Source organism: Pantherophis guttatus, chromosome 4, assembly GCF_059756535.1.
Source record: "Pantherophis guttatus breed Tessera chromosome 4, ASM5975653v1, whole genome shotgun sequence".
Lineage (NCBI taxonomy): Eukaryota > Metazoa > Chordata > Lepidosauria > Squamata > Colubridae > Pantherophis > Pantherophis guttatus.
This window is the reverse complement of record NC_142066.1, coordinates 39357573-39383450: the sequence shown is the minus strand read 5'-3', so window position 1 is coordinate 39383450 and position 25878 is coordinate 39357573. Positions and strand designations below refer to the sequence as shown.

Here is a 25878-nt window from a genome sequence, read left to right as displayed (position 1 = left end):
GGTCTGCATGTAGATAAGCCATGTCAACATCAAATTGGAAAACTTCTAAACCAAGGATAGTTGCAGTTGCTAAAGCAATTTTTACACTCTCAGTTCTGACTGTCAGTGAGTAAGTATTTGTGTAGTCCTCAGGATAACGTTGAGCGAAACCCTGAGCTACAAGTCTGGCTTTGTACAGTGACTCACCATTTGGTTTCTTTTTGATTCTATAGACCCATCGAGTGCCAATGACCTTTTTGTTTGCTGGAGGTTTTGCAGGTGTAAATACTTTAAGTTTCTTTAGACTGTCCATTTCAGCCTGCATTGCATCATACCATTTGTCTTGTTCTGAATCAGGGAGCTGCTTGATTTGTGTGAAATTATCAGGTGGAAGTGTAACATTGCAAATCAAAGGCAAGGGTGCTTTTGTCAGTTGCCAAGAATATCGTTGTGGAGGGATTCCTTTTGTGGCCCTCTTGGAACATCTCGGGACAACTGTCCAGTCTTCTTCTTCGTCCTCGTCCTCACTTTCGTCGCTAGCGTCAGCATCTGCGGCTTGCGAAGACGGAACATTGGGTTGAGAAGAATCAATGGTGGAATCTTGATCATCAATCTGCGTGGTATCAGCAGTATCATCTCTGGGAAAATAAACTCCAGGATCATTGGAATGAATCCTGGACCAGTCAATATCTTCTTCAAAATTAGCAGATTGGGAAATCACAATTGCATGTTTAGAGTCAATAAATCTGCTCCATTTTGAATTATCATCAATACCCATAAATCTCAGTCTCTTTGCTGCTGGACTTCCTTTTCTTCTTTGAGCTAAGGGAATGTTCACCATAGCATATGAACCAAAAATATGAATGTTTTTAAGATCGGGCTTGTAGCCATACAACATGAAGAAAGGAGTCTGATTTGTTACACTGCTCCAAGTACGGTTTACAATGTAATTTGCATACTTGATAGCTTCACCCCAGTATATCATATCAAGGTTGGCGTCTTCTAGGAGACAACGCATCATGGTTTGCAGTACCTCTCCGTTGTGAGCCGATGTGTCAGGGGCTGAAGTCTGATGAATAATTCCATTCTTACGCATCCAGTCCTGGAAACGCTGAGACATGAACTCGGCACCACGATCACTCTGGATTCTGGCGATGCGAACTTGGTGTTGGGTAGAAACAAGGGTTGCAAAGTCTTTAAAGATCTGAAAAATCTCTGATTTTTCTTTCATAGGATATACATATCCACATCTAGAGTAATTATCAACAATTGTTAGAAAATATTTTCTACCACCAAATGATGGCGGGAAAGGACCAACTATGTCAATGTGAACCAAATCAAAAATGCATGTTGACAGGCGTGTAGCGTGTTTGGGAATGGCTGCTGCTTTGGATTTGGCCTTCTTGCACACAGCACAATCCAAAAACACCTTACACCCCTTTAGATCCAAACCTTTTGCGAACTCTGGCATCTTCCTAAGAACACGGAAACTGGCATGCCCCAATCTTCTATGCCATTTGTGGATACACCTGGAATGCAAAGGTTTACCTGTTAGTGAATTCTCAACATTAACATTTTTATGCGGAACCTCAGGCTTGCTCTGAGCAACCTGTTTACCAATTCTATTTTTGTTGGCTTTAGGAGCCTTAGGGGTAGCAACAGGATCTCTCTCTGGAGCATCTCTCTCTGGGCCTGTGTGTTCCCTTTTTGGAGTTTGCATACTTGCCTGTGTTTGGGTTTTAGGCTTTGGCTTTAAGTAATAAACACCACCAATTAATATGGTTTCAGCAACAATATCTCCATCTTTAACTATGTAACTTGCTTTTTCAAGGTGGTGAACTTGAAAATTTAATGTTCTAGACAAGTGACTCTGACTAAGCAAATTACTGGTTGCTGTTGGTATGTAATAAACATCAGGAATGAATGCATCGAGCTCTTCAACATAAACAGTTCCTTTTCCTTTAATCTGACAAGGATGATTGGAGAAAGAATAAAGTTCACGTAGTTCAGGTTCTGGCTCGTGCATTTCTGTGAAAAGTTCCTTTCTGTAGGTAACGTGCAATGCTGCACCACTGTCCAAAGTCCACAGGAGTTGTCTGTCGTACTCTGGTTGAGGTTGTGGATCATTGGTTAAAGCCAATGTGGCGAGTGGTGTTTGTGGATCACGCCGGGGACCACAACGACCTTGTCTTCCACCTCTGCCTCTGCCTCTGCCTCTGGAATCTGTTCCTCTGGGCTGGTATGTGACGGGAGCTGGAACTCGTTGGGGACAATCCCGGGTGGCATGTCCCACACGATTGCAGGTGTTGCATCTTGGCATCCTTGGAGCGTAGGTCCTTCCTCGGAAGGGGCGTTTAGCTGGAGCTCTTGATGCGGGTGGTCCTCTCAAGTGTGGCGTGGCCAACATGAATGCCTCTTCTTCAATTAAAAGTCTACAGACATTGTCCACTGTGCGTTGAGCAATAGGGACTTGGTTAATTTTTGTAACAGTATCTTTCCATTCATAATTCAAAGAGTTAATAATGATGCTGATCATTTGAATATCTTCAATGTTATGGCCTCTTTCTCTCAATTCTGTTCTCAGACCTTTCAGTTTGGTCAAATGTCCTCCAATTTGTTCACCAGGTTTCAATCTCGAACCGTGGAGTTCAGACATGAGTAAACATGAAGATTCAATTGAGATAGGCCTGTAGCAATTTTCCAATTCAGCCCAAATTTGTCGGGCCATTGTATTTGGTGGAAAAGTGATCTGCAGTTCAGTATCCATGGACATCAATAATGTTGTGCGAGCCCTTATCTCTAAATCTCTTATTGCATAAGTCCAAGGTGGAGCAGGTGGGTTAAATACCATACAGTGACTGCCTTCTCTAAGAAGCAATAGTGTAATCTCACTGACCCAGGCTTTGTAATTGTGTCCTGACATTTTTAGTTTTGACTCACCAGTTAGTGGAGAGATAGAAAATGCCTGGTAAGGAGCCTGCACTTGGTATGCTGGCTGTGCTGGCAGAAATGCCTGTGGTATTTGCTGTGCCTGTTGTGGACCTAAAAATGGTCTTGGTTGTGCCATTGGAGGTGGGCCAGGAGCTGGCCCTATTTGCACTTGTGGCTGGGGCACATATGCAGGCATTTGTAGCTGCTGTGGCTGATGCACTGGAATCTGCTGTATTCCAGTTGCCATTTGATGTGCAATATTGGCATGACCTGCTGGAGATGCAGTCATTTGCCTTTGCTGTGTTCCATCTAAAAGGACACCAACACCGCCAGGGGGTGTTTGAGTTTGGGCCTGTGGAAACACTTGTGGCATTTCAGCTTCCTGTAGTAAATTACTTTCGCCAGCAGATGGTGCTGCACCTTTGGCTTCGGGCAGCTTTGCATACGGGGCATTGTATGCTTTAGAGTAGGAGTGGTTATGTAAGACATGTGTAACTTGATCAGGGAGACTTTCATGTGACGTATGCAGTGCTCTTTGCCTTAATTGGCCTGACACAGAATCCACCAGGGGGAGTGTCTTTGGCTCTGAGCAAGAAGACAATATGGCGCTTTTTGAAAAATTTAAGTTATCTCCCTTATCTTGCTCAAGCATAGATATAGCCATTTTTGCCTGGGATAGCTGCTGTTCATAGAGTTTTATATGGTCACGATAGGCTTTCATAGCCATCTCACGCTGGGTGAGCTCAGGGCTTTGAGAAGAGTAATGAATTGTTTCTCTCTCTTTGTGGGAGGAATTTTGCTCGGTAGTGTGCTTTGGCCTTGCATCGAGCATTACAAATTCAGAAGGTTCTGGGAAGACTTTTTCAGAGCTTGGAAGATCAGAAGAAAATGTTACTGACCTCAGTCGTAAATCATCATCTTCAAAAACAGCTTCTGTCTTATCTGTCTCCATTTCTGTTCCCACGGCTTTTTCTTGTTCCAGGCGTGTGGCTGTAGTAAGGGGCTGGAAATCTGGAAACCTCCTTTCTGCCAAAATACATTTTGTATTTGTTTTACTTCTGTTTCGGCATCTCAGCAATATAATTAGCGTACCTCAGTAGCTAAAAACTAATTGCCTATGCGCTCTTATCAGAAGTAACAAAACAAGGAAAAAGCCATAAATCAAACCATCCTCTGCTACCAGAATGTCAGGGCATTTATTAATCCCATGTTTGGCTCTGGGACTAATTACCCTGGTTTAGAGGAGGAGATGAATCGAGGCTTATTCCAAGTTGCAATATTCTGAAAAGAAACGCGAAGGAAGGTTTCTAATAAAACTCATTTATTTGTTATAAAGAAAATAAAAACACCTCACTAACGAAGAAAAGTTAATTGTTACATTTTTGAAAGTAATTCTTGCCGGCTATCTGAGCCGGACCTCTGGCAAGAGAACAAAGGAAAGAGTGTGTGAGCAGGAATGTGGGTGGATGCGGAAACACGTAGCTTACTGATAAGAAACTTGGCAAACTACAGTAAGTCTATTAGTCCAAAAATAATGAAACTCAGCTGGGAAATAAAATAACGCAGTGACAGAGGGCCTATCTTATGACATGATGGTCCAATCAGTGCACATTTAAATGTCATTTATAGGGATAAGTCACAGAATATCAAAACTCTTGTTTTCATATAGCTAGATTTATACTTAACTTCATTGCCTATATGGTGCCATTCACCTTGTTTTCAGGGAAGGAATGGAAGATAACATAATAGAATTGGAAGGGACTTTGGTTGTCTTCTAGTTCAGCCCCCTGCTCAGACAGGAAACCCTATACCATTTCAGACACATGGTTGTCTAATCTCTTAAAAACTTTCAGTGTTGGAGCATCCACAACTTTTGGAGGCAAGGTGTTCCACTGATTAATTGTTCTAACTGCCAGGAAATTTCTCCTTAGTTCTAGGTTGCTTCTGTCCTTGCTTAGTTTCCATCCATTGTTTCTTGTTCTGCCTTCAGGTGCTTTAGAGAATAAGTTGACACCTCCCCTTCTTTGTGGCAATACTTTAGATATTAGAACACTGCTATCAAGTCCCCCTTAAGGGATGTGGTGGCTCAGTGGCTAAGATGCTGAGCTTGTCAATCAAAAGGTTGGCAGTTCAGCAGTTCAAATCCCTAGTGCTGCTAGGGATTGAGCTCCCGTTACTTGGCTCAGCTTCTGCCAAACTAGCAGTTCGAAAGCAAATAAAAATGCAAATAAAAAAATAGGGACCACCTTTGGGGGAAGCTAACAGCATTCCGTGCACCTTTGGTGTTTAGTCATGCCAGCCACATGACCATGGAGATGTCTTCAGCAAGGCTGGCTCTTCAGCTTTGAAATGGAGATGAGCACTGCCTCCTAGAGTTGGAAACAACTAGGACATATGTGCGAGGGGAATCTTTACCTATCAAGTCCCCCTTAGTACTTCTTTTCATTAAAATAGAGATGTCAATATCTTTCTAGCTCATTGCAAACGGTTTTCCAATCTCTGTTTTCAAACACTGATTAAAAGTTCTGTTTTCCCACCTGTGCCTTTCACAGTGCCTTTCACAGTTCCAATAAAATTAAAGTCACAGCTGTGATTAGCTGCAAGGCTTGAAAAGTCTTTTTACCTCCAACTTCTAGTCACTGTCTTCTTAGTCATTTCAACTGCTGTGTTGCTATGCTCACAGCTGATTTGCACTTGCTTTTACTTCTTTTTAAATGGGACTGTTCCAGTCAAATGAATTATCCTCAATTCCAGAAACTCAAGCTCTATTCAATCTCCAAATCCATAGGCACCTGTTTTATGCTCTAGCTGTGTTCTTTCTGCTTTCCTATTTTGCCAGAATGTTTTTAAATTTTCCTTTTCATTACTATTTTATATAGTGAATAATGAACTGAGAAAGTCTTGATGGAATTTGGGATAAAATATCTACAGAAAATGTGATCAATACTGAAACAGTAAAGGAATTCAACTTCCAGGGCTCTAAAATCAACCAGCATAGTCACTGCAACACTGAGATCAAAAGGTATATAGCACTTGAAAGACCTGCAATGTCCAGCATGAATAACATCCAGAACAGTAAGGATAATCATCCTCCCAACCAAATGCAGATTAGTCAATGCAATTGCAATTTTCCAATTGCTACTTATAGCTGTAACACCTGGATTCTGAAAAAAGCAGATAGGAGAAGGAAGGACACCTTTGAATTATGGTACTATAGATGAGTATTATATATCTCATGGATTACAAAAACCACAAAGTATTTGCTTTACCAAAAATATAACTCAAAGCCAGTGATCGCCAACCAAAGCTCTCATACTTTAGCCATGTCATATGAGCTGACTCACTCAAAAAGTCAACCAGACTGGGAGTGATCAGCAGAAAAAGAAGAAGGGGTTTCCCTATTACCCATTGGCTGGACACTATAAAGCAGTTATGGCTAACCTTTTCTGGACCAAGTGCCCAAAGCACATGTGCCTGAACCCCCAAAATGCAATGAGCGTGTGGCCCCCACACATGTGCTCTGCCTCCCACATGTGCTCGTGCATCCCCCTGCATGCATCCTGCCCCTTAGCACATGTGCATGCCCCCACCACACACCCTGCCCGGTGCATGTGTCTGTGCCCCGCCTGTACCCCACCTGTGCCCCGCCCCCAGCACATGCACCCTGTTACGTAGATTCAAGGATCAAGCCCAATAACTCATAGAAGTCATTCCTTTTCTATAAATATATTTATTGTTTCTATTAAACATCTTAACAGGTATCATGACAGGAGAGATTGAGGGATGAAGGAGCAGGATAGGCTTATATACAAAGGAGGCAGAGCCAAGGTAAGGAGGAGTTATGATGGGGTGGTTATTGGAAAAGGGAATTAATATTTACATACTTTAGATATATACATCAATCAATCACAGGGTTAGTCATTTACATGTGACAAAACCCCCTCTAAATGACTAACCAGCACATATGTAAAGTAATTAGAATATCTCATCTTATATACGAATACACAATTTGGACATTAGATAGTTATGTTGTTTACTTTGGAGTGGTTTAGTTAAAATATCTGCAATTTGTTCCTCTGTATCACAATATAAGGCTTTGATAAATCCAATATTTGAAAGTTGTCTGACATGTTTATTTTTTATGTCAATATGCCTTGACCTTTGACCTATTGCTTCAGCTGCCGAGATCTCAATAGCGGCCTTGTTGTCCTCGTGTATAATAATAGGGTAATTAGGTTCAGTCCAGATGGATGAAAGTAGATCGTCGAACCATATCAAATTGTTAGCTGCTTTAGACATACAGATGAATTCTGCCTCAGTGGTAGAAGTAGCTACTAGATTTTGTTTTCCAGTATACCAGTACACAGGGCTGTTATATATGAAGAACACATATCCGGATGTACTTTTTCTATTCTTTATATCACCAGCCCAATCAGTATCAGCATAGCAAGTTAGGTTCAATTCTTTAGAGATTTCAGGTTCTAAATTCAAACAAATATTTAAAGTATGTTTCAAATATCTGAGCACTCTTTTGACAATGATATGAGTTTGGGTTACTGACATGCCTGGATAGAAGATTAACGGGTAAAGCTATGTCAGGTCTCGTCCAATTGGCGATATAGAGTAGAGAACCTATGACGGATCTGTAAAAAGTATTGTCTGTGAAGGCGCTGGCTTCGATATACATATTTTTTAAGAAGTCTTGTTGCATAGGAGTTCTCTAGGTTTAGCATTGATCATATTACATTTGTGTAAAAGTTCTATGATTTTTTCCTTTTGAGATAGGCTAAAACCTTTTTCTGTTTTGTAATTTGCACCCCAAGATATTTGTTTATTTTACCCAAGGCCTTTAAGAGAAATGTTTACCTCGATAGTTAGCAAATTTGTCATATTTACATTTTTTGTCGCTAAAATACAATATATCATCTACATAAATAAGTACATATTCAATAGAGTCATCTGTCTTCTTAATAAAGAAGCAATTATCTGCTAATGTGGCTGTGAAACCCATTGATTTAAGGACTTTGTCCAAACAATCATACCACCTTTTTCCAGATTGTTTTAATCCGTATAGACTTTTGTTTAAAAGCCAAGTGTCTCCCTTTTGTGAGTTTTTGCTAGGTGGAGCTTTGACATAAATCTCTTTATCAAGATTTGCATGCAGATAGACTTCTAATCCTAAAATTGATGCTAGTGTCAATGCACTTTTAACACTTTCGGATCTAACTGTGGGGGAATATGTATCCGTATAATCTTCGGGATATTTTTGGGCAAAACCTTGTGCCACTAATCTAGCTTTGTACAATATTTTGTCATTATCTAAATTATTGATTTTAAATATCCATTTGGTTCCAATTGGGGTTTTGTGGTTTGGGACTTTGGTGGGGGTATATACCTTCAGTTCTCTAAGACTATTCATTTCCCTTTCCATTGCTTGTTCCCAATTATTTCTTTCCTTCTGGGGCAGTTTTGTTATTTCTTCATATGAGTTGGGGGTTAGATTATCAGTTTGGATGGATAAAATGTAATCTTCTAATCTTTTGGGTTTTTGGTTTCTATTGGTTCTAATTGGTTTGTCATGTAATATTTCTGAGTCATGTAAATATTTGTCTAATTTTATATCTGGGTGACCTTCCTTCCATTCTTTGATGTTAATATCTTGGTGTTTGGGTTTGTGTTTCTCTTGGTTATTATTTTCGGGTAATGTTTGTTCTCTCATGTCTTGTTCGTTATTATGTTGGTTCTGACAGTTATGTATTTCATTTAAGTGTATTTTTGACCAATTTGACTGTTCATGAAAAACTGCATTCCTGGATACAATGAACCTATTATGATTGTCCACAAATCTAAATCCTTTGGTTCTTGTTTCATAACCCATAAATCTTAATCTCCTTGACACCTTTTCTCCTTATGTCTCAATTGTTTTGGTATGAGCATGTCTGCTGTTACTCCAAAAATGTGTAAGTGAGCTATTTGAGGTTTTTTATTTTATTTGAGGTGTTTTTTATTTTAAAACACCTCATACGGTGTTTTATTCAATATGCTAGACCAAGATCTATTAAGTGTATAATTTGAGTATACAAGTGCTTCGGCCCAAAATGTTTGTCCTAGTACTGCATCATCTAAAACGCATCTCAGCATTGTCTGTAGGGTGTAATTGCTACGTTCAACCACTCCATTTTGAAAAGGTGAAAACAGAGAAGAAGAAAAATGTAATATTCCGTGTTCCTTTAGCCAGATTGAAAAAAAATTTGGATAGGAATTCTGACCCACGGTCAGTCATAATTTGTTTGATTTTAATGTTATTCTGTACTTCTATTCTTTTATAAAATTCTTTAAATTTTTGAAATGCCTTACTTTTGTGATTAAGGGTATATACAAAACCGTAGCGACTGAAGTCATCTACGATGGTTAAGAAAAATCTTTTTTTATATTTTATGGAAGGTTTTAGGGGACCTACTAGGTCCATGTGTATTAATTGGAAAGTGGAACTGGTTGTGCGTGTTGCTTTTCTTGGTCTGGGTTTGGTTTTGATTTTATAAGACTTACACACGGAACACTCCAGGTAATTTTTACAATCTTTTACTCTTAGTCCTTCGGAACAATCAGTCATCTTTTGAATAACAGGAAAACTAAGGTGTCCCAGCTTTCTGTGTAGTAAATGTGCGCATTCATCGTGCAAAGGTTTTCCTATTAGAACTTTATTCTTTTTTGTGTATTATAATTGTGAGAATTTTCTTGGGTTTCAATTGAATCTAAATTGGCGTTAATGCTAGATTGATTGTCGCTTTCTGTGTCAAGATATGATAGGTTTCCGCTAATTGTAATTCCCTTTATGTCTACTTTGTCTTTTGTTATGTATACCTTCCCTTCTTTAATGGTGATTTCTATGCCTAAATCCCTGCTCAGCTTCAATGCTGCAAGTATGTTATGGGTTTTTTGGGGGACAAGAAGTACCCCTCTATTTCACCTATCCCATGTATATGTATGTTCCCTTTCCCAGTTACCAGAACATTATCTTGATTGGCTACTTTAATCCTAAAGTTTTCTTTTGTAAAAGATGTGAGTAATCTCCTGTCATAAGTAGGGTGATTAGTGGCTCCTGAATCTATAAGCCAATGATTCTCCTTTTTTATTGTATTGATGTAGAATTTCTGATTCCCAAGCCCATAAAGAGTTCCTGACTGATTTTCTTTGTAATTATTTCTGTATTTTCTCTTATCCCTTGGGATGGGAGAATCATTACATCTGTATCTGTAATCTGAGTGTCTTTCATGGGGTCTATGTCTATTTTCTTGTCTGTCTCTACTTTGGTAATGATCTCTTCCTCTAATGTTTTTTGGACAATCAATTTTGTAATGACTCTTGGAGCCACATATGTAGCATTCAGGCATGTCCCTATCTTTGCTATGGAATTCTACCCTTTTAATAATTCTACTATCTCTGTGGTGTAGTGATCTATCTTTTCTTAAGTTATCTTTGGCAATTAATTTGTTTGTTAGTGTCTCTATTGATAGATGCCCCATTATAATACTGTCTAGTTGACTTATGAAATTATCCCAACTAGGGTCTAGTGAATTTATAATAATTCTCTTCATGCTTTCTTCTGATATAATTTCCCCTCTCTGTAATAATTCTGCCCTGGTAGCCTTTAAATTCAATATGTGTTCGCTCATTGAAGTCCCTGCTCTAAGTCTAGCAGAATGGAAATTTCTAGAGATTTGAGTTGTTGTTGCCACACTTTTGCTGTAGAATAGGTCAAACATACATTGTATTAATTCTGGTACAGTTAAATAATGGTTAATACTAGGGGAAATACTGGGGGAAATACTAGCTATTAATAGGTAAAATGCTTTGTGATGTAGGCAGTCCAATTCAAGTGTCCAAGGTTTTTTTGGAGGGTCAGTAATCATGAAAAGTAAGTTTTCTCTCAGAAAAGTGACTTGGAGCTGTTGATTCCATTCGTGTAAATTGGTTCCATCTAATTTTAAAATAGGAAAGTTGATGGGTAAAGTCCCTGAGTTGTGTGAGGTGTTACTTACTGAGAGTGGCTGTCCATGGTTCTGAATCATATGAAAGCAGCAATATGGTAAAGGAATACTTGCAGGCAATTTAAAAAGACAGGCTTGAACTTTTTTTCCTTCTCTTTCCTTTAGGTCGTTCTGCGCATGTGCGAACTTCATTTCTATTCTGAAGTCATCAAGAGAGGTTCCTTTCTCCACTGCTCCTGGGTGTGGGCCTGTCTCGACTGGATGAGGCTCAGGTTCAGTCTCTGGGTGCCGTCTGTGGCCAGATGGGAATCGAGTCGTCCTCTGGATCATCAATGGATCGTCTGGGTAGATATCCTGGTCAATCAGGCGATGTTGTTGTGATGGTAATTTTAGTTCCGATCCAAAAGCCATGGTGAGAGTTTTAATTGTGTTATCTATTTCGGCTTTGGTGGGTTGATTTTGTGAGTGAGGTATTGTTTTTGTTTCTTTTATTTTTAAATAGGTTTGAGTCTGTGTCGGCCATTTTGGATTTGGGTAATCCCTTAGTATACAGTTGGCCATCTTTGTTGTTGGTTTGATTAAAGATGGCCACCTTTCAAAAATTGGCGCCAAAATTTTCCCGCCATTTTCATACTGGCCATTGTTGTTTAGTTCGTCTCTCACTGTGCTGGTTTCTGTGGCCTTCATGTTCAATTTTTGAGCTCCATCTGCAGCTTTGTGTTGTTTAATTAGTTGTTTAAGGTTTTTGACAAGTCCTTTGTTGTTAGTAGGTGAGTTTAGTATTTTTAATATATTTTTTCTCAGTTCGTTTGAATCTGCTGTGGCATCTGTCTCTTCTTCGATTCTCCTGTCATTGTTTTCTGGCGTAGTTTTGGAATTTAGTGCTGGTTTTCTTTCGTTTGTTGTTCCCTCTGGGATTGCTTCAGGTGGTGACAGCTGCGCTGCTATTAATTTTGAATATTCTCTGGTATTCATTTTCTTTTTGCTTTCAGTCATGTTTCAGAGTTATGGGCATGAAACCGACCTCTGCTACCAATTTGTTATGTAGATTCAAGGATCAAGCCCAATAACTCATAGAAGTCATTCCTTTTCTATTAAATATATTTATTGTTTCTATTAAACATCTTAACAGGTATCATGACAGGAGAGATTGAGGGATGAAGGAGCAGGATGGGTTTATATACAAAGGAGGCAGAGCCAAGGTAAGGACGAGTTATGATGGGGTGGTTATTGGAAAAGGGAATCAATATTTACATACTTTAGATATATACATCAATCAATCACAGGGTTAATCATTTACATGTGACATACCCTACCCCCACGCACATGCAGGAGGCACACACGCATGCACAGCAGAGTTGAACTGAACTGGGGCAATGGCTCACATGCCATCAGAGAGGGCACTTCGTGCCACCTCTGGCACACATGCCATAGGTTCACCATCATGGCTATAAAGAATGATACCAGGATGAACATGGTGGATGCAAAGGAGGTGCTGTGAGACAGAGTGGCTAAAGGTCAGACACAGATGAATGGCCCAAAACGATGGTATAGTTTACCCTTATCAGTAAGTTCAGGCATTGATTTCTTCAGAAATCAACACAAACAAATAAAGCTTTCATGCAATGCATAAAGTCAATCTAGGGTATATGAATTCAAAGACTAGGAACACTTTTTTCTTTTGAGCTGTTTTTATAAAAATATATAGGATCATCAATGGAGGTAAAAAATGATCATTCCAATCTGAAAATGATTTCAATGTAACATGGGACCAAAAAGGGAAGTGTACATGTAAATATATAAATCTGATGAAATCCAAATACTACAGATCATTTGTTATCATATATGCATGACATTATCTTGCATACAAGGTACATTGTAAAAGATTTTGATTATTTTCCAAAATAATAAGCTCTAAGCAAGACAGGAATCCCATGGATAATTAATTAACACAAGAATCACATTTGTGTTTAGGAGACTGTTACATTTATAACTTCTTCTGTAAACTAGAAGATCATCATCCAATCTCTCTCAGCACTTATTTAAGTGCTTGGGGAGAGTTCTAGTGCATACTGAATGCCAAGTTTTCTGTAATAATTTAGAGATATGGCAATAATAAGGATTATGACTGCTATGATGTTGATATTCACATGAAGTTCCATCCTCAGATACTCCAGGACTTTTTTTGAAATTAGAATGTGAAAATATCAAATGGATTTGTATGATTCATTAAATAATAATATGATTTATATTGTTTTGGTTTATTGTCATGCATGAATTCAGTCCATGTTAATCTATATTACCTTAATCTCCAAAAACGGAATGAATGCATATGACAAAAATCAAGTGGAGTCCTCTTGGATCCCTATATACTTTTGGAAGAGGATATTGAAAACTGGTGTTTTTATGCAAATTTGACCATATGGACAAATACTATTTGCATAAAATCTCTGGTTAGGATAGTCTTCTTCATGTTGCACTAGATTCACTAAAAAACTCAATTCAAAGGCTGTGTCCTAGATCAGAGAGAGAGAGGTGGGTGGGGGGAGAGAGGGAGGGAGGAAGGAAAGGAAGGAAGGAGGGAGGGAGAAAGAAAGAAAGAAAGAAAGAAAGAAAGAAAGAAAGAAAGAAAGAAAGAAAGAAAGAAAGAAAGAACAGCATGGACAGCACCCTGTTCCAAAGACATTTAGTTCATTTAATCAACCATTGTGATATTTTATAAAAAAAAATGCAATAAAATTTGAGTACAAATTTTTAAAAACCCTTGTTAGCTAATTGTAGCTAAACTAATAAACTAGTAGTTTCCTGTTATCACCATTGTCTCTATCCACTGTATTGAAGTTCTATTTTATCTTGGAAGGATTTGTGGATGTTGTATCATCACAACTAACTTGCTGTTAATATATATGCTCATTTTTTTTCAGGCCTTTAAAGACTCATAGGATGAAAAAAGATGAACAAAGGATGCCTTCTGAGGTCAGTCAGTTTTATGATTTCATTTATTACCTAATAGCCAGAAAGGTAGGTGGAAAGATGTCATGGTTCACTTAGGATAACATTCTGATTTAAATTGCAAGCTACTTTTTGAAGTAAAATTGACATTATAAGTATCTAGCTAAAAATTTAGATTCACGATTTTCTGTTTATATTCCACTTCTGCATGAAATTTGGTGAACTGAAACGATGCTGGGTGCAGGGAAAAGGAATGATGCACTCATTGCAGAATTCATCCTCTTAAGTTTGGGGAATCCTGCTGAACTGCAGCCTCTTTGTAGTGATTTGTCTTGTGACAATAATTGGGAATCTTTTCATCATTGTGATAGCTATGACTGATTCATGTCTTCACATTATCATATTTTTTCCATGTAGAACTTGTTCTGCTTAGAGACCTGCTGTTCCTCAAGAATCCTACCAAAATGTTAACTAATTTTTTGAATGGAGACAGAACTATTATTAGGATTCAGCATCTAGTCCAATATTGTTTCCTTGGCACTTCTTTAGATATAGGAATATGGCTTTCAAGGAAAAGGATCCTAGTGTTATAGAATTACTTATTTCATCTTGAGCACAGTTTAGAAATCTATGGAGAATTGATAGGAGACATATTCGGGAGTAGAAAAATAAATGGAAATGCTTGATCCCACAAATTGTTCTGCATTATTTGCATATTCTGTGCCTCCTATTTTTCCAAAACAGATATGAGGGGAAAGGGTGATTTTACATAAGCAATATTTCAACTGTAGCTAAAATCCTGCATGAAATAAAGGTACATAAAAGTTACCAACCTTTCCAAGATACTACTAAAATTTTATGAAATTAATAAGAAAATAACATTTCTTAACTCTGTCATTATCTGCTTCTTGTTATATATTGTAGATCTGCTACATTGCTATACATAACAGATCTGATTGACATTTGCATGGAAAACATTTTGGATACAAAAAAGGAAAATCAGACAAGCATCACAGAATTTATCCTCCTGGGTTTTGGGAATCTCCAAGAATTGCAGCCTCTCCTTTTCTGCTTCTTCTTGATAATTTATCTGATGACAATAATTGGAAATATCCTCATCTTTTTGCTTGTTATGGCTGATCAGCTCCTTCATACTCCAATGTACTTCTTCCTGGCAAATTTATCTTTTCTGGATACCTGTTATAGTTCTACCTTACTGCCTAAAATGTTGGCAAACTTTCTGAGTACTGAGAAAACGATTACTGTGAATGGATGTCTAGCCCAATATCATTTCTTTTGTCTTAGTGGAGCTACAGAAGCATACCTTTTGGCTGTAATGTCATATGATCGCTATTCAGCAATTTGTAGACCTCTGTTCTATCCTTCTATTATGAATAAGAATTTTTGTTTCCAACTTATTGCAGGGACTTGGATAAGTAGTATGATATTTAATGCTGTTCTGGTGGCTCTCGTGGCTCAGTTATCTTTCTGTGGACCAAATGTCATAGACCATTACTTTTGTGATTTACATCCACTGACAAAAATGTCTTGTAGTGACACAACTCTATTTGAATTCTTTGCTTTTTGCATGACCATCATTTTCACAATTCCTCCATTTCTTTTGACTCTGACCTCTTATATTTGCATCATTGTCAGTATTATCAAAATAAATTCCACCATTGGAAGGCAAAAAGCCTTCTCAACCTGCTCCTCTCACCTGTTGGTAGTTTGCCTTTTCTATGGCACATCAGTCATTGTCTATACTTTGCCAGATACCTCCTCCCTAAAACACCTCAACAAAATCATCTCTGTTTTCTACACTGTTGTAACTCCGCTGCTCAACCCACTTATCTATTCTTTAAGAAACAAAGACATTCACAAAGCACTAGGACGACTTTTAAATAAAGTATTAATTTTTGGCATAAATCACCCAAAGCTGTAAATTTATTTTCAGTTCATTAGATAGTCATATTTAAATATAAGTGTAGTAGAACTCTGGTATTAATATTATCTAATTTGTTTAACAATAGCACTTATATACTGCTTCACAGTGCTTTACAGTCTGGGTCCTCATTTTACCGACCACAGAAGTATGGAAGGCTGAGTCAAGCTTGAACCAGTGACACTTGAATTCCTGGAGTGAGCAGTGAGTTAGCCCTGCAGTACTGCATTCTAACCACTGTGCCACCATTGCTGTATTGCCTGAGGTTTCAGAGTTAGGTCATAATCCATACAAAGTTTAGCAGTTTTTCTTCATGCTTCTAAGCTTATTCTATCTTTTCTGGTTAGGTTTCAATAGTTTGTTTGTTTGTTTGTTTGTTTGTTTTTTAGCATAGCACTTGCTTGAAAAGCTATTTATACAGGTAGTCCTCAATAATTGGTTGCTTAGCAACTGTTTGAAATTATAATGGATTTACCTAGAATTATTACCTAGTTTCAGTGGCCCACACTCTCGTTGTTCATTGTGCAATTGGCAACTAGCTCACATTTACATCTGTTTGCAGCATCCCACAGACACATTATCAAGACTTTTAGCATTTTTTCCAGTTTCTAATGTTTACTTCTGGTTTTCAGGGGAAAAAAATGGCCATAGAAGAAAATGGATTCATTTAACAATCACAGTGTTTGTTTAACAATCATGGCATTCACTTAATAATTGTAGTGTTTATTGAACAACCACCACAAAAAAGGGCGTAACATTAGGCATGGGTACCTGATGAACCATTTAACAACTGCCATGACTTAGGATTCTAATTTTGGGCTCAGTCTTACAGTCATAAGTTGAAGACAACCCGCACTGTATTAGTATTAGAAAGTACACATTTTTCTGTAATATCTTGAATATAATATTTATGTATGATGTTTTAATATGTTTGATTTACCCTGGATTTTTCATGTAATCCTAAAAATAAATGATTCACTAAAATTATCCTTAATAAAGCCTTGAAGGTAAAATTTACTACTATGCCAATTATTATCAATCTCTAATAAGCTATAAGTATCAGAGATCATTTGCATTGGAAAGATTTCAAAAAATTATGTCAGCAATCCTTTTCTTCTTTATTTGTGTCAAAAGCACCTTCAAATTATAACATTCAACACTGAGCAAGTAAAAAAGTATAAAATAGGCCATAGAAATATAAACATAGGTAAAAACTGAATACTTAATATAAATATAAATAAATAAATAAAAAGATAAATAGGATTAAAACTAAATGATATTTGCCCAGTATTGGCTCATATCAACAGCATTTTCTCTCACTACCATGAGCTCTTCCTCCATATATGTTGAAGGATCCAGAAACATCCTTTGATCAGCAATCACTGATGATATATATCAAAAATTCCCCTAAATTTTGCCTCCGCCCATATAACTGCTATAATACACTGATATATTTTCTGATTTACCAAAGATTCAAAGACAAAATTTATGGGATATTTGAGAGAAATGTAAGAAAATATGACAAGAAAAATAAAATAACACTATTTAGCAATCATAGTGGTAGCATAGAATGATATGGTCTCTAAGGACAGCCTATTTGCTCTCTGAGGGGAATGCAATATTATCTGTTCTTGCCTTCTTCCTGGGACTGATGACTAATAACAAGCCCACTGATGTGCTAACCATAGGTAGTACAATTGTGTAAATCTCTGGACTTTTAGGATGAATGGTTGAAAAATACTGAAAACAATTAATTAATTCTCAACATTAGTAATGTCTAGAGAATAATCAATCCCAAAGAGGAAAAATTAACATGGTGACCTCCTGTAGTTATAAAATAGAACAATGCATCAAAAACCAAAAATAATCTCCCAGGATTAATTATTATAGTTTTTAAAAAGCTATTTTAGAAATACTTCTATTTTATATCGAAAAAAGCTCCAGCTTTTCCAGAGTGCATATTCTCAAAAAGTAATTTGGAGGTAAAACATTACTAAACTCTTGAGAAATCTAGAGCAAATCAGTTTCTGCAAACAAATTCCCATTTCAGACAACATTATCTATTCTGAAGGTTGAGGTCCTCTTTTATGGCATTATTTTCCTTTAGAATATTGAATGGCTTCATATTCTGCTTTATTCTTGGAATATATTCCAGAATTGACATTTGATTAATGGAAGAAAATCTGGATACAGAAAGAGGAAACCTGACGAGCATTAAAGAATTCATCCTTCTGGGTTTTGGAAATCTCCCAGAGCTGCGACCTTTCCTTTTCTGGCTCATCTTGGTGATTTATGCGATGACAATAACTGGAAATCTCCTTATCTTTCTTCTTGTTGTGGTTGATCAACAACTTCATACTCCAATGTACTTCTTCCTTGCAAATTTGTCTTTCTTGGACACTTGTTATAGTTCTATCTTGCTGCCCAAAATATTGGCCAACTTGCTGACTGATGAAGGAACTATTACTGTAAGTGGATGCCTAATCCAATATCATCTCTTTAGCTTTTGTGGAAGTACAGAAACGTATCTTTTGGCTGCCATGTCTTATGATCGCTATTTAGCAATTTGTAGGCCTTTGCTCTATGCTTCTTTTATGAATAGGAAATTATGTTTCCAGCTTATGGCTGTGGGATGGATAAGTAGTTTGATATTTAATGTTATTCTGGCAGCTTTTATGGATCAACTGTCCTTCTGTGGTCCTAATTTCATAGATCATTACTTCTGTGACTTTCGTCCATTGGAGAAATTGTTATGTACAGACACAAGTCTCTTTGAGCTCTTTGTTTTTTGCATGACCATCCTATTTACAATTCCTCCATGTCTGTTGACCCTCATTTCTTACATTTGCATCATTGTCACTATCATCAAAATCAAATCCACCATTGGAAGGCAAAAGGCTTTTTCAACCTGCTCCTCTCATCTCATTGTAGTTTGTCTTTATTATGGCACATTAATCATTGTCTATGTATTTCCAGATACCCTCTCCCTCAGACATCTCAATAAAATATTATCTGTTTTCTATACAGTCATGACTCCTTTGGTCAATCCTCTAATTTATACCTTAAGAAATAAAGATGTTCACAAAGCCCTAAAACGGCTTGGTATTAAAATAATAATTTTGGGTATGTCATCTGAAACTGATAGTATTAGGCATTTCACTAAGTAATCATATGTGGAATGTAAGTGTAATAATATGATGTCAATAACAGGTTGTTATTCTGATCATAATATTGGTTGAGGATTTGGACTGGAGTCACAATGAGAACAAATTTAATAGTTTTGCTTCATGTCAGGCCCAGCTCCGACTAACTAACCCCTATTCTTCTCCAGTTGTTTTTGATCTCATTCTGTTATTTCATATTTCTTTTTAAAATGTTTTTTTTTAAAAAAAAACATGAATTTCATTGAATAAATCATTTCTCTTGGAGATCAAGATACATAAATTTCTGTGCTATTGTTTATTAGTTGTTGTATAATATCTATTTCTGCTGTTTGCAATGTGTTTTCATGGTTTGACTACCTACATTCATTATATTACCTAAAATAAATGACTCACTGAGATTATCATTAATAATTTCCCCAAATGTTATGGCTTTTTTATTTAAAAAAATCTCTTTCTGGTACATTTGTTTTGACTATTTATTATTGCTTCTTTTATTGTTGTATCTGCTTAAAATTGCTTGAATCTGAACCTATGGGGAAGCTCACCCAATACATTTCTTCATTTAAATGAATCTGTAGATGAACATTTTGGAGATATTTTCAGGCTGGTTATTCATCTCCTTAATTGCAATGCCTCCAGTCCACAATTCAGTAATATTCTGTAAATATGGGACTTTTTACATGGCCTTGCACTGATGTATAATATGTGTGACAATATTATCCTTGTCATTTTAATTAAACTAAATTAGTTGATAGACATATTCCAGTGCTCCTTTATGCTGATGAGATGCTGGTTCACTGTCTACTACAGAAATGGAGACAGTCCTTAAATCCTTTTGTCTATATTGCAACAATGAAAAAATACTGATAAACAATCAGCAAACAAATCCATGACTTTTGTTAAGAAACCTAAAATAAAATTTTGAATTATCAATGATAACAAAATAAAACAGATTGTGCTTTAATTATTTGGGAATTTCTTTTCATTCATTTTGACAGATTCACATCTGACGCATGTATCATAATGGCTCATAGGAGTGCCATGGCTATTTTGATTTTCTATTTCGCTAAGGATAAATGGTGCCTTAAAAGTATTTGAGGCAAAATTAATGGAACATATATTGTTTTTAACTCAATTATATAATTCTGTAAATTTATATCCAACACATTAATGATTAATACTGGATGATGAATCCAGACCAATACTCAACATTATGATTTTTTTAAACACATGGTTTGGCAGGAATGAATAATTGTCAGTGAAATTTATTTATTTATTAGTTATTACTCCAAATAAGTCTGGGCAACTGTCAGTACATCAAAATGGTATAACAGAACCATACTCAGGCAAAAAAATAAGAAAAGGAAAGGAAAAAGGAAAGTAAAAAGAAAAGGAGAAGACAAAATGGTAAACTTGGCAAACCCCAAAACATCTGTCAGCCCCCCTAGGTAGACAAGATTAAGAAATCAATTCTATAGGAAGTCTAAGACTACTTTTAAAAATATTGTCCATAATAACAGGATCTTGCAAGTTTGATTGTGTTCTACCGCCTTGTCTTTCTTATCGTTCAGTGAATTAGGGTGATGCCAATCTGAGCTGCTTCTGAATGTTACGTGGACATTTTGGACTGAAAAAATGCTTTAGCTCCTTTACCTAGATAATGAGCATTTCCTTATTAAGATAATCTTCTTACATCAATATCCTACCAATTATTCTCATTTATCATTAAACTACTTGTTTAATTGAAGGAAACCAGATGTGTCAACTCCGTCAGCTAAAATTTGCCAGACAGACACCATGGGAGACAGGCAATCCATCAAATAACTGGGCCCTGTTAGGGCTTTCTGTATGTAACCAGTTATTTAAATTGCATGTTGCAGTGCAGCTTCCAAAGCATAGGCATGCCCATAATTAACTGAGATACTGTAAAGTATTTCAAGTTCTCAGTATTTAGGGCACGATGATTCCAATTTCTAAATAATAAAAGTTAGTATCAAATTAAAAGAAATTATTCACTTAATGGACATGTTAGCTCATGAAATATTGTGCAGTAAGTTTATTCAAGATTTGAGATGTCAGCTACCATATTCTTCTTCCCCTTTTAATTACAGTTATATTCTCTGTTTTTTCAAACTACTTTTACAATCTTGCAATGTGCAAACATGTGCAAGTTTGCTTTCAGGCAGCATGTCATAAGTATGCATTAAGAGAGGGACAGGATGAAGATTACATGAAGCTCTAATGGGCACAGCTGCTCCTGGTTCTATCCTGGAGCTTCCTGGCCAACTTGGTGCAGCTATGGCTTGCCTTGCTCATCTGATTGATCCAGGTGAGGCTGCTCCACCAAGCTAGAATTCTCTGAGCCCCGATCCTGACCAAAACTCAGCTCCATGCTTTCCTCTGCCAACTCAAACTCACCCTCCTCCTCTGAACTTGCGCCTAGAGAAGAGTCCAGAGGCAGATCCATGACAATGAATGCCTTATGATTTTTAAGAAGAATTGACAAAGTAATATTGCAAATATAACAACCAGTCCTCCAACCAATAAGCTCTCAACATCTCAGCAATCCCATCATTAAAGTATTATAAAATCTCCTTTGGAGTTGATAATTGAGTTGCATCCAAAAACCAAAAAACTGATTAATTCAAGAAGAAGAAGCAGCTTCTTCAGCTCATCTGAGAGCTGAAGAAGCTTCTTGAATGAGAAATGAAACATCTTTGAAGAAAAAACAACAACAAAGTTCGGTTGCCTTTTGAAAAGCATTTTTGGAACTCTGGGTTACTTTATTAAGAAAACAAAAGGTTAACTGATAATGCCTTGTATCCCTCTTTTGGGGTGAATTATGAAAGGGAAAATGATTAGATCACCCTCTTTATTTAATCACCCTACATAAAATAATTAACATAAGTAAAAAACACGTATTAGTTAAGAAGCATCAGTTACAATCCTAAAACGCCTAAGCCTATTTGTGGAAAAATGAAGTTATAATCCAAATTATGTCCTGAATTGTACAAAACTAAATGAGCTCTCATTAAATGTAATCATCATCATCATCATCATCATCATCATCATCATCATCATCATCAAATAAACCTGCCCAGGAGTGGGTTCTAAATTTTTTTACTACTGGTTCTGTGGGCGTGGCTTATTTTGTGGGTGTGGCTTGGAGGTCATGTGACTAGTCTCAGCTCTCTCGCTCACACCCAAGGTCGGTAATAAGCCACGCTGCAGTCAAAGCTCGTTAAAGCAGGAAACGGTTTATTCAACGTCCGAAGGTGCTGCAAACGCTTGCTGAGTTCAGGTAAAGATAATATAAAGTCGGCGTTGGGAGTCGCCGCCACTCAGCCTAAGTTAAATAAGCGCGCCCATTAGCCGTATTTCCGGGCTCCTCCCTGCCGGTGCGTCCCAGCATTCAGGAATGGCAACGCGCAGCAGCTGCTCATCATCCTATCCCGGCCGCGTTGTGACCGCCCGCCTACTTCTTCTCACACCGCCTCCACCAGATCGTGCTCAGACCATACATCCCGGTTCACACCCCCACCACCCCCCTTCTCGGTGCTTCCGCTTCTGCAGGTGAGATCCCATCATCAGATTGTCGAGCATGGGGTCTCGACAGGCGGCTCCCCCTACCAGGGGTCCACCTGTAAGAGATAAGGTAAGAGATTAATAAGTAATCATGTAGTCTCTTGCACGCTATTTCCAGGCTTGTGGGGGTATTTCCTGTGATACTGTTTAAGTAACTTTTCAGCCCGCAGACTTTCAACTGGTACCCATGAGGCATCCTCCAGAGGATAGCCTTTCCACCGCACTAGATATTTTAATTTCCCTCTACTTACTTTGGAATCCAGGATTTCTACAATTTCGTAATGGGAGCCGACTAAAGGTCCTGGACGGGGTGGAGGGTTATGCATACCAGTTGCTGGCTTTAACAGGCTGCTATGGAACACTGGATGGATCTTTCCCAGTAATGGTGGTAATCGAACCTCAACTGTTACTGGATTGATAACCCTTACAATAGTAAATGGCCCGAGGTACTTGGGACCTAGTTTCTTACTGGGTATTTGTAACCTAATGTATTTCGTGGATACATATACCTGGTCTCCGACCTGAAATGGTTTGTGGTCTTTCCGTTTTCTGTCAGCAACTATTTTATACTCTTCTGCCGCTTTTTGTAACGCCTCCTTGATTTTTGGCCACTGGACTCCAATTCGTATTCTCCACTCCTTAGGAGACACCCTCTCCGGCTCACCTACATCAAGTTCAGGGATTGCAATAAAGTCCCGCCCGTACACAATTTGGAATGGGGTAGCACCAGTACTTTGGTGTACCGCGTTGTTATAGGCTACCTCAGCGAGTGGTATGAGCTCTGACCAATCGGACTGTTGATATGATACATAACAACGCAGATACCTTTCTATCATAGCGTTAGTCCTTTCTGCAGCCCCATTGGTACTAGGGTGGTAAGCGGAGCTCAACCCTTGGGAGGACCCGATCAAACCAATAAACTCACGCCAAAAGCGCGCTGTGAATTGTACACCTCTGTCCGATATGATTCGTTGGGGCGCACCATGCAATCTGTATATGTGTCATACGAACAATCGAGCCAATTGTCTCGCAGTCGGCAAGCCTTTACATGGGATGAAATGAGCCTGCTTAGAAAAAAGATCAACCACAGTCCATATAACCATGTGGCTTTTACTATCAGGCAGGTCTACCACGAAATCCATCCCTATTTCTTCCCACGGTCTACTGGGCTTAGCGACTTGTTGTAACAAACCGAGTGGTTTACCGGGTCTTGTCTTCATAACAGCACATACATGACACTCTTTCACATATTTTTCTACCTCCTTCCGCATACGAGGCCACCAGAACTGCCGCCGAACGAGATGGAGTGTTTTCAGAAACCCAAAATGTCCAGCGGTTTTGGAATCATGACACCTTTTTAACACTGTTGACCGCATGGACTGTGGTATATATAATTTAGACCCCATCCACGCTAACCCATCACGCATGGTTACCATTGTTCTATGCTCGGCCATCCAGGGGTCGCACTGTACTGCCTTTTCCAGTTCTCTTGGCCATTCTAGTCGGGATGATTCATCCCCCACCCTTGCTATTGGTTGGGGTTTTGGGATTATCGCTTGCACCACATCTTCCCGTTTACTATCGAATTGCGGCATCCGGGACAATGCATCGGCTAGGAAGTTCCTGCCCCCTGGGACATACTTTAACTCGAAATTAAATCGCTGAAAATACTGTGCCCAACGAACTTGTTTCGGCGACAGTTTTCTAGGGGTTTGCAAGGTTTCTGGGTTCTTATGGTCTGTCCAGACCTCGAACCTTCTGTCCGTTCCTTCCAACAAATGTCGCCAGGTCATTAAAGCCCATCGCACCGCAAATGCCTCCTTTTCCCAAACAGCCCAACCCCGCTCTGTGGGTGTCAATTTACGGGATGTGTACGCACACGGACATAGGGTTCCATCTAAAGTCCGCTGCAACAGCACAGCCCCCACTGCTACGTCGCTAGCATCCGCCTGCACCACAAATCCCAACGAGGGATCTGGATGTTTTAATACAGGTTCCCTAGCAAACAGTCCCTTCAACCGCTCGAACGATTGCTGACATTCCATGGTCCATGGTAACAGTTGTCCTGGTCTTATCTTACCCCCTCCTAGATGCTTTGTCTTTAACAGATCCGTTAATGGGAGAGCCACTTGTGCGAACGACGGGATGAATTGCCTATAGAAATTGGCAAAACCCAGAAAGCTCTGTAATTGCTTCCGGGTTTGGGGTGCTTGCCACTCCAATACTGTTGAGACTTTTTTCGGATCCATCTCCACACCTCGTGCTGAAATACGGTACCCAAGATAATCTAATGTAGTGCGATGGAATTCGCACTTCGACAATTTGACAAAGAGTTTTGCGTCCAGTAATTTAGATAGCACTTTCCTCACTAGCTGGACATGTTCCTCTATCGTATCAGAATATATCAAAATGTCGTCCAGATACACAAGAACACCCCAATATAAATGCTCATGTAACACCTCGTTTATAACCTGCATAAACACGGCCGGCGCGCCTTGCAACCCAAAAGGCATGACACGGAATTTGTAGCTCCCTAACGGGCAATTAAATGTTGTTTTCCACTCGTCCCCGGCCCTTAATCTTATCCTGTAGTAAGCTTCTCGTAAATCCAATTTCGTGAACACCTTCCCAGTCGCCAGCGTAGCTAGTAAATCCTTCATCAACGGCAGAGGGTACAGGTGTTCGACGCAGACAGCATTCAATCCCCTGAAGTCAACACAGAGACGAAGACCACCGTCTTTCTTTTCGCGGAACAGAACCGGGGCTGCCATACCCGCCCGACTGGGCTGAATAAATCCCCTAGCTAGGTTCTTATCTATGTAACGCCGCAGCTCTTCTAACTCTGGTTTTGTCATGGCGTACATACGCGGTTTAGGAAACTTCGCACCCGGTATCAGTTCTATTGCACAGTCTGTCACTCTGTGAGGCGGTAATGTCTCACACTCACGCTCGTCAAACACAGCCGCTAGATCCTTATACACCTCTGGATATCCCGACCCAGCTTGTCCCAATCCATGACACTGTTGGACCTGTGATTGGGGTTCGGGAATTGGGTTTGGTCCTAAACTGATCTGTAACTTTCGGTAACCCCCCTCCCACCATATAGTGGGACGCCACTTATCCAACCATGCAAGGCCCAGGATAAGCGACTCAACCATCCGGTCGACTACAATAAACCGGATCTGTTCCCTATGTTCCCCGATCTCCAAGTAGACGGCCTCTGTAACATAAGAAGCCGGTGAACCCCCTAACAACGACCCATCCATCTGTTCGAAGCGGATAGGGGTTTTTAGTTTCATCCGTTGTAGCCCCAAAAGATCCGCAACTGTACTCC

The 25878-nt window shown here is 38.7% G+C and overlaps 2 protein-coding genes across 2 annotated transcripts; both read left to right on the top strand.

Annotated features, from left to right (window-relative positions):
* Positions 1 to 14931: 14931 nt before the first annotated feature.
* Positions 14932 to 15795, top strand: LOC117668940 (olfactory receptor 5AP2-like). Its single transcript, XM_034422991.2, has one exon. The coding sequence runs from the start codon at positions 14947 to 14949 to the stop codon at positions 15793 to 15795; it is 849 nt and encodes a 282-aa protein (XP_034278882.2). The 5' UTR covers positions 14932 to 14946.
* Positions 15796 to 17966: 2171 nt separating this feature from the next.
* On the top strand, positions 17967 to 18962 carry LOC117668939 (olfactory receptor 2G3-like). Its single transcript, XM_034422990.2, has one exon. The coding sequence runs from the start codon at positions 17967 to 17969 to the stop codon at positions 18960 to 18962; it is 996 nt and encodes a 331-aa protein (XP_034278881.2).
* The last annotated feature ends 6916 nt before the right edge of the window (positions 18963 to 25878 follow it).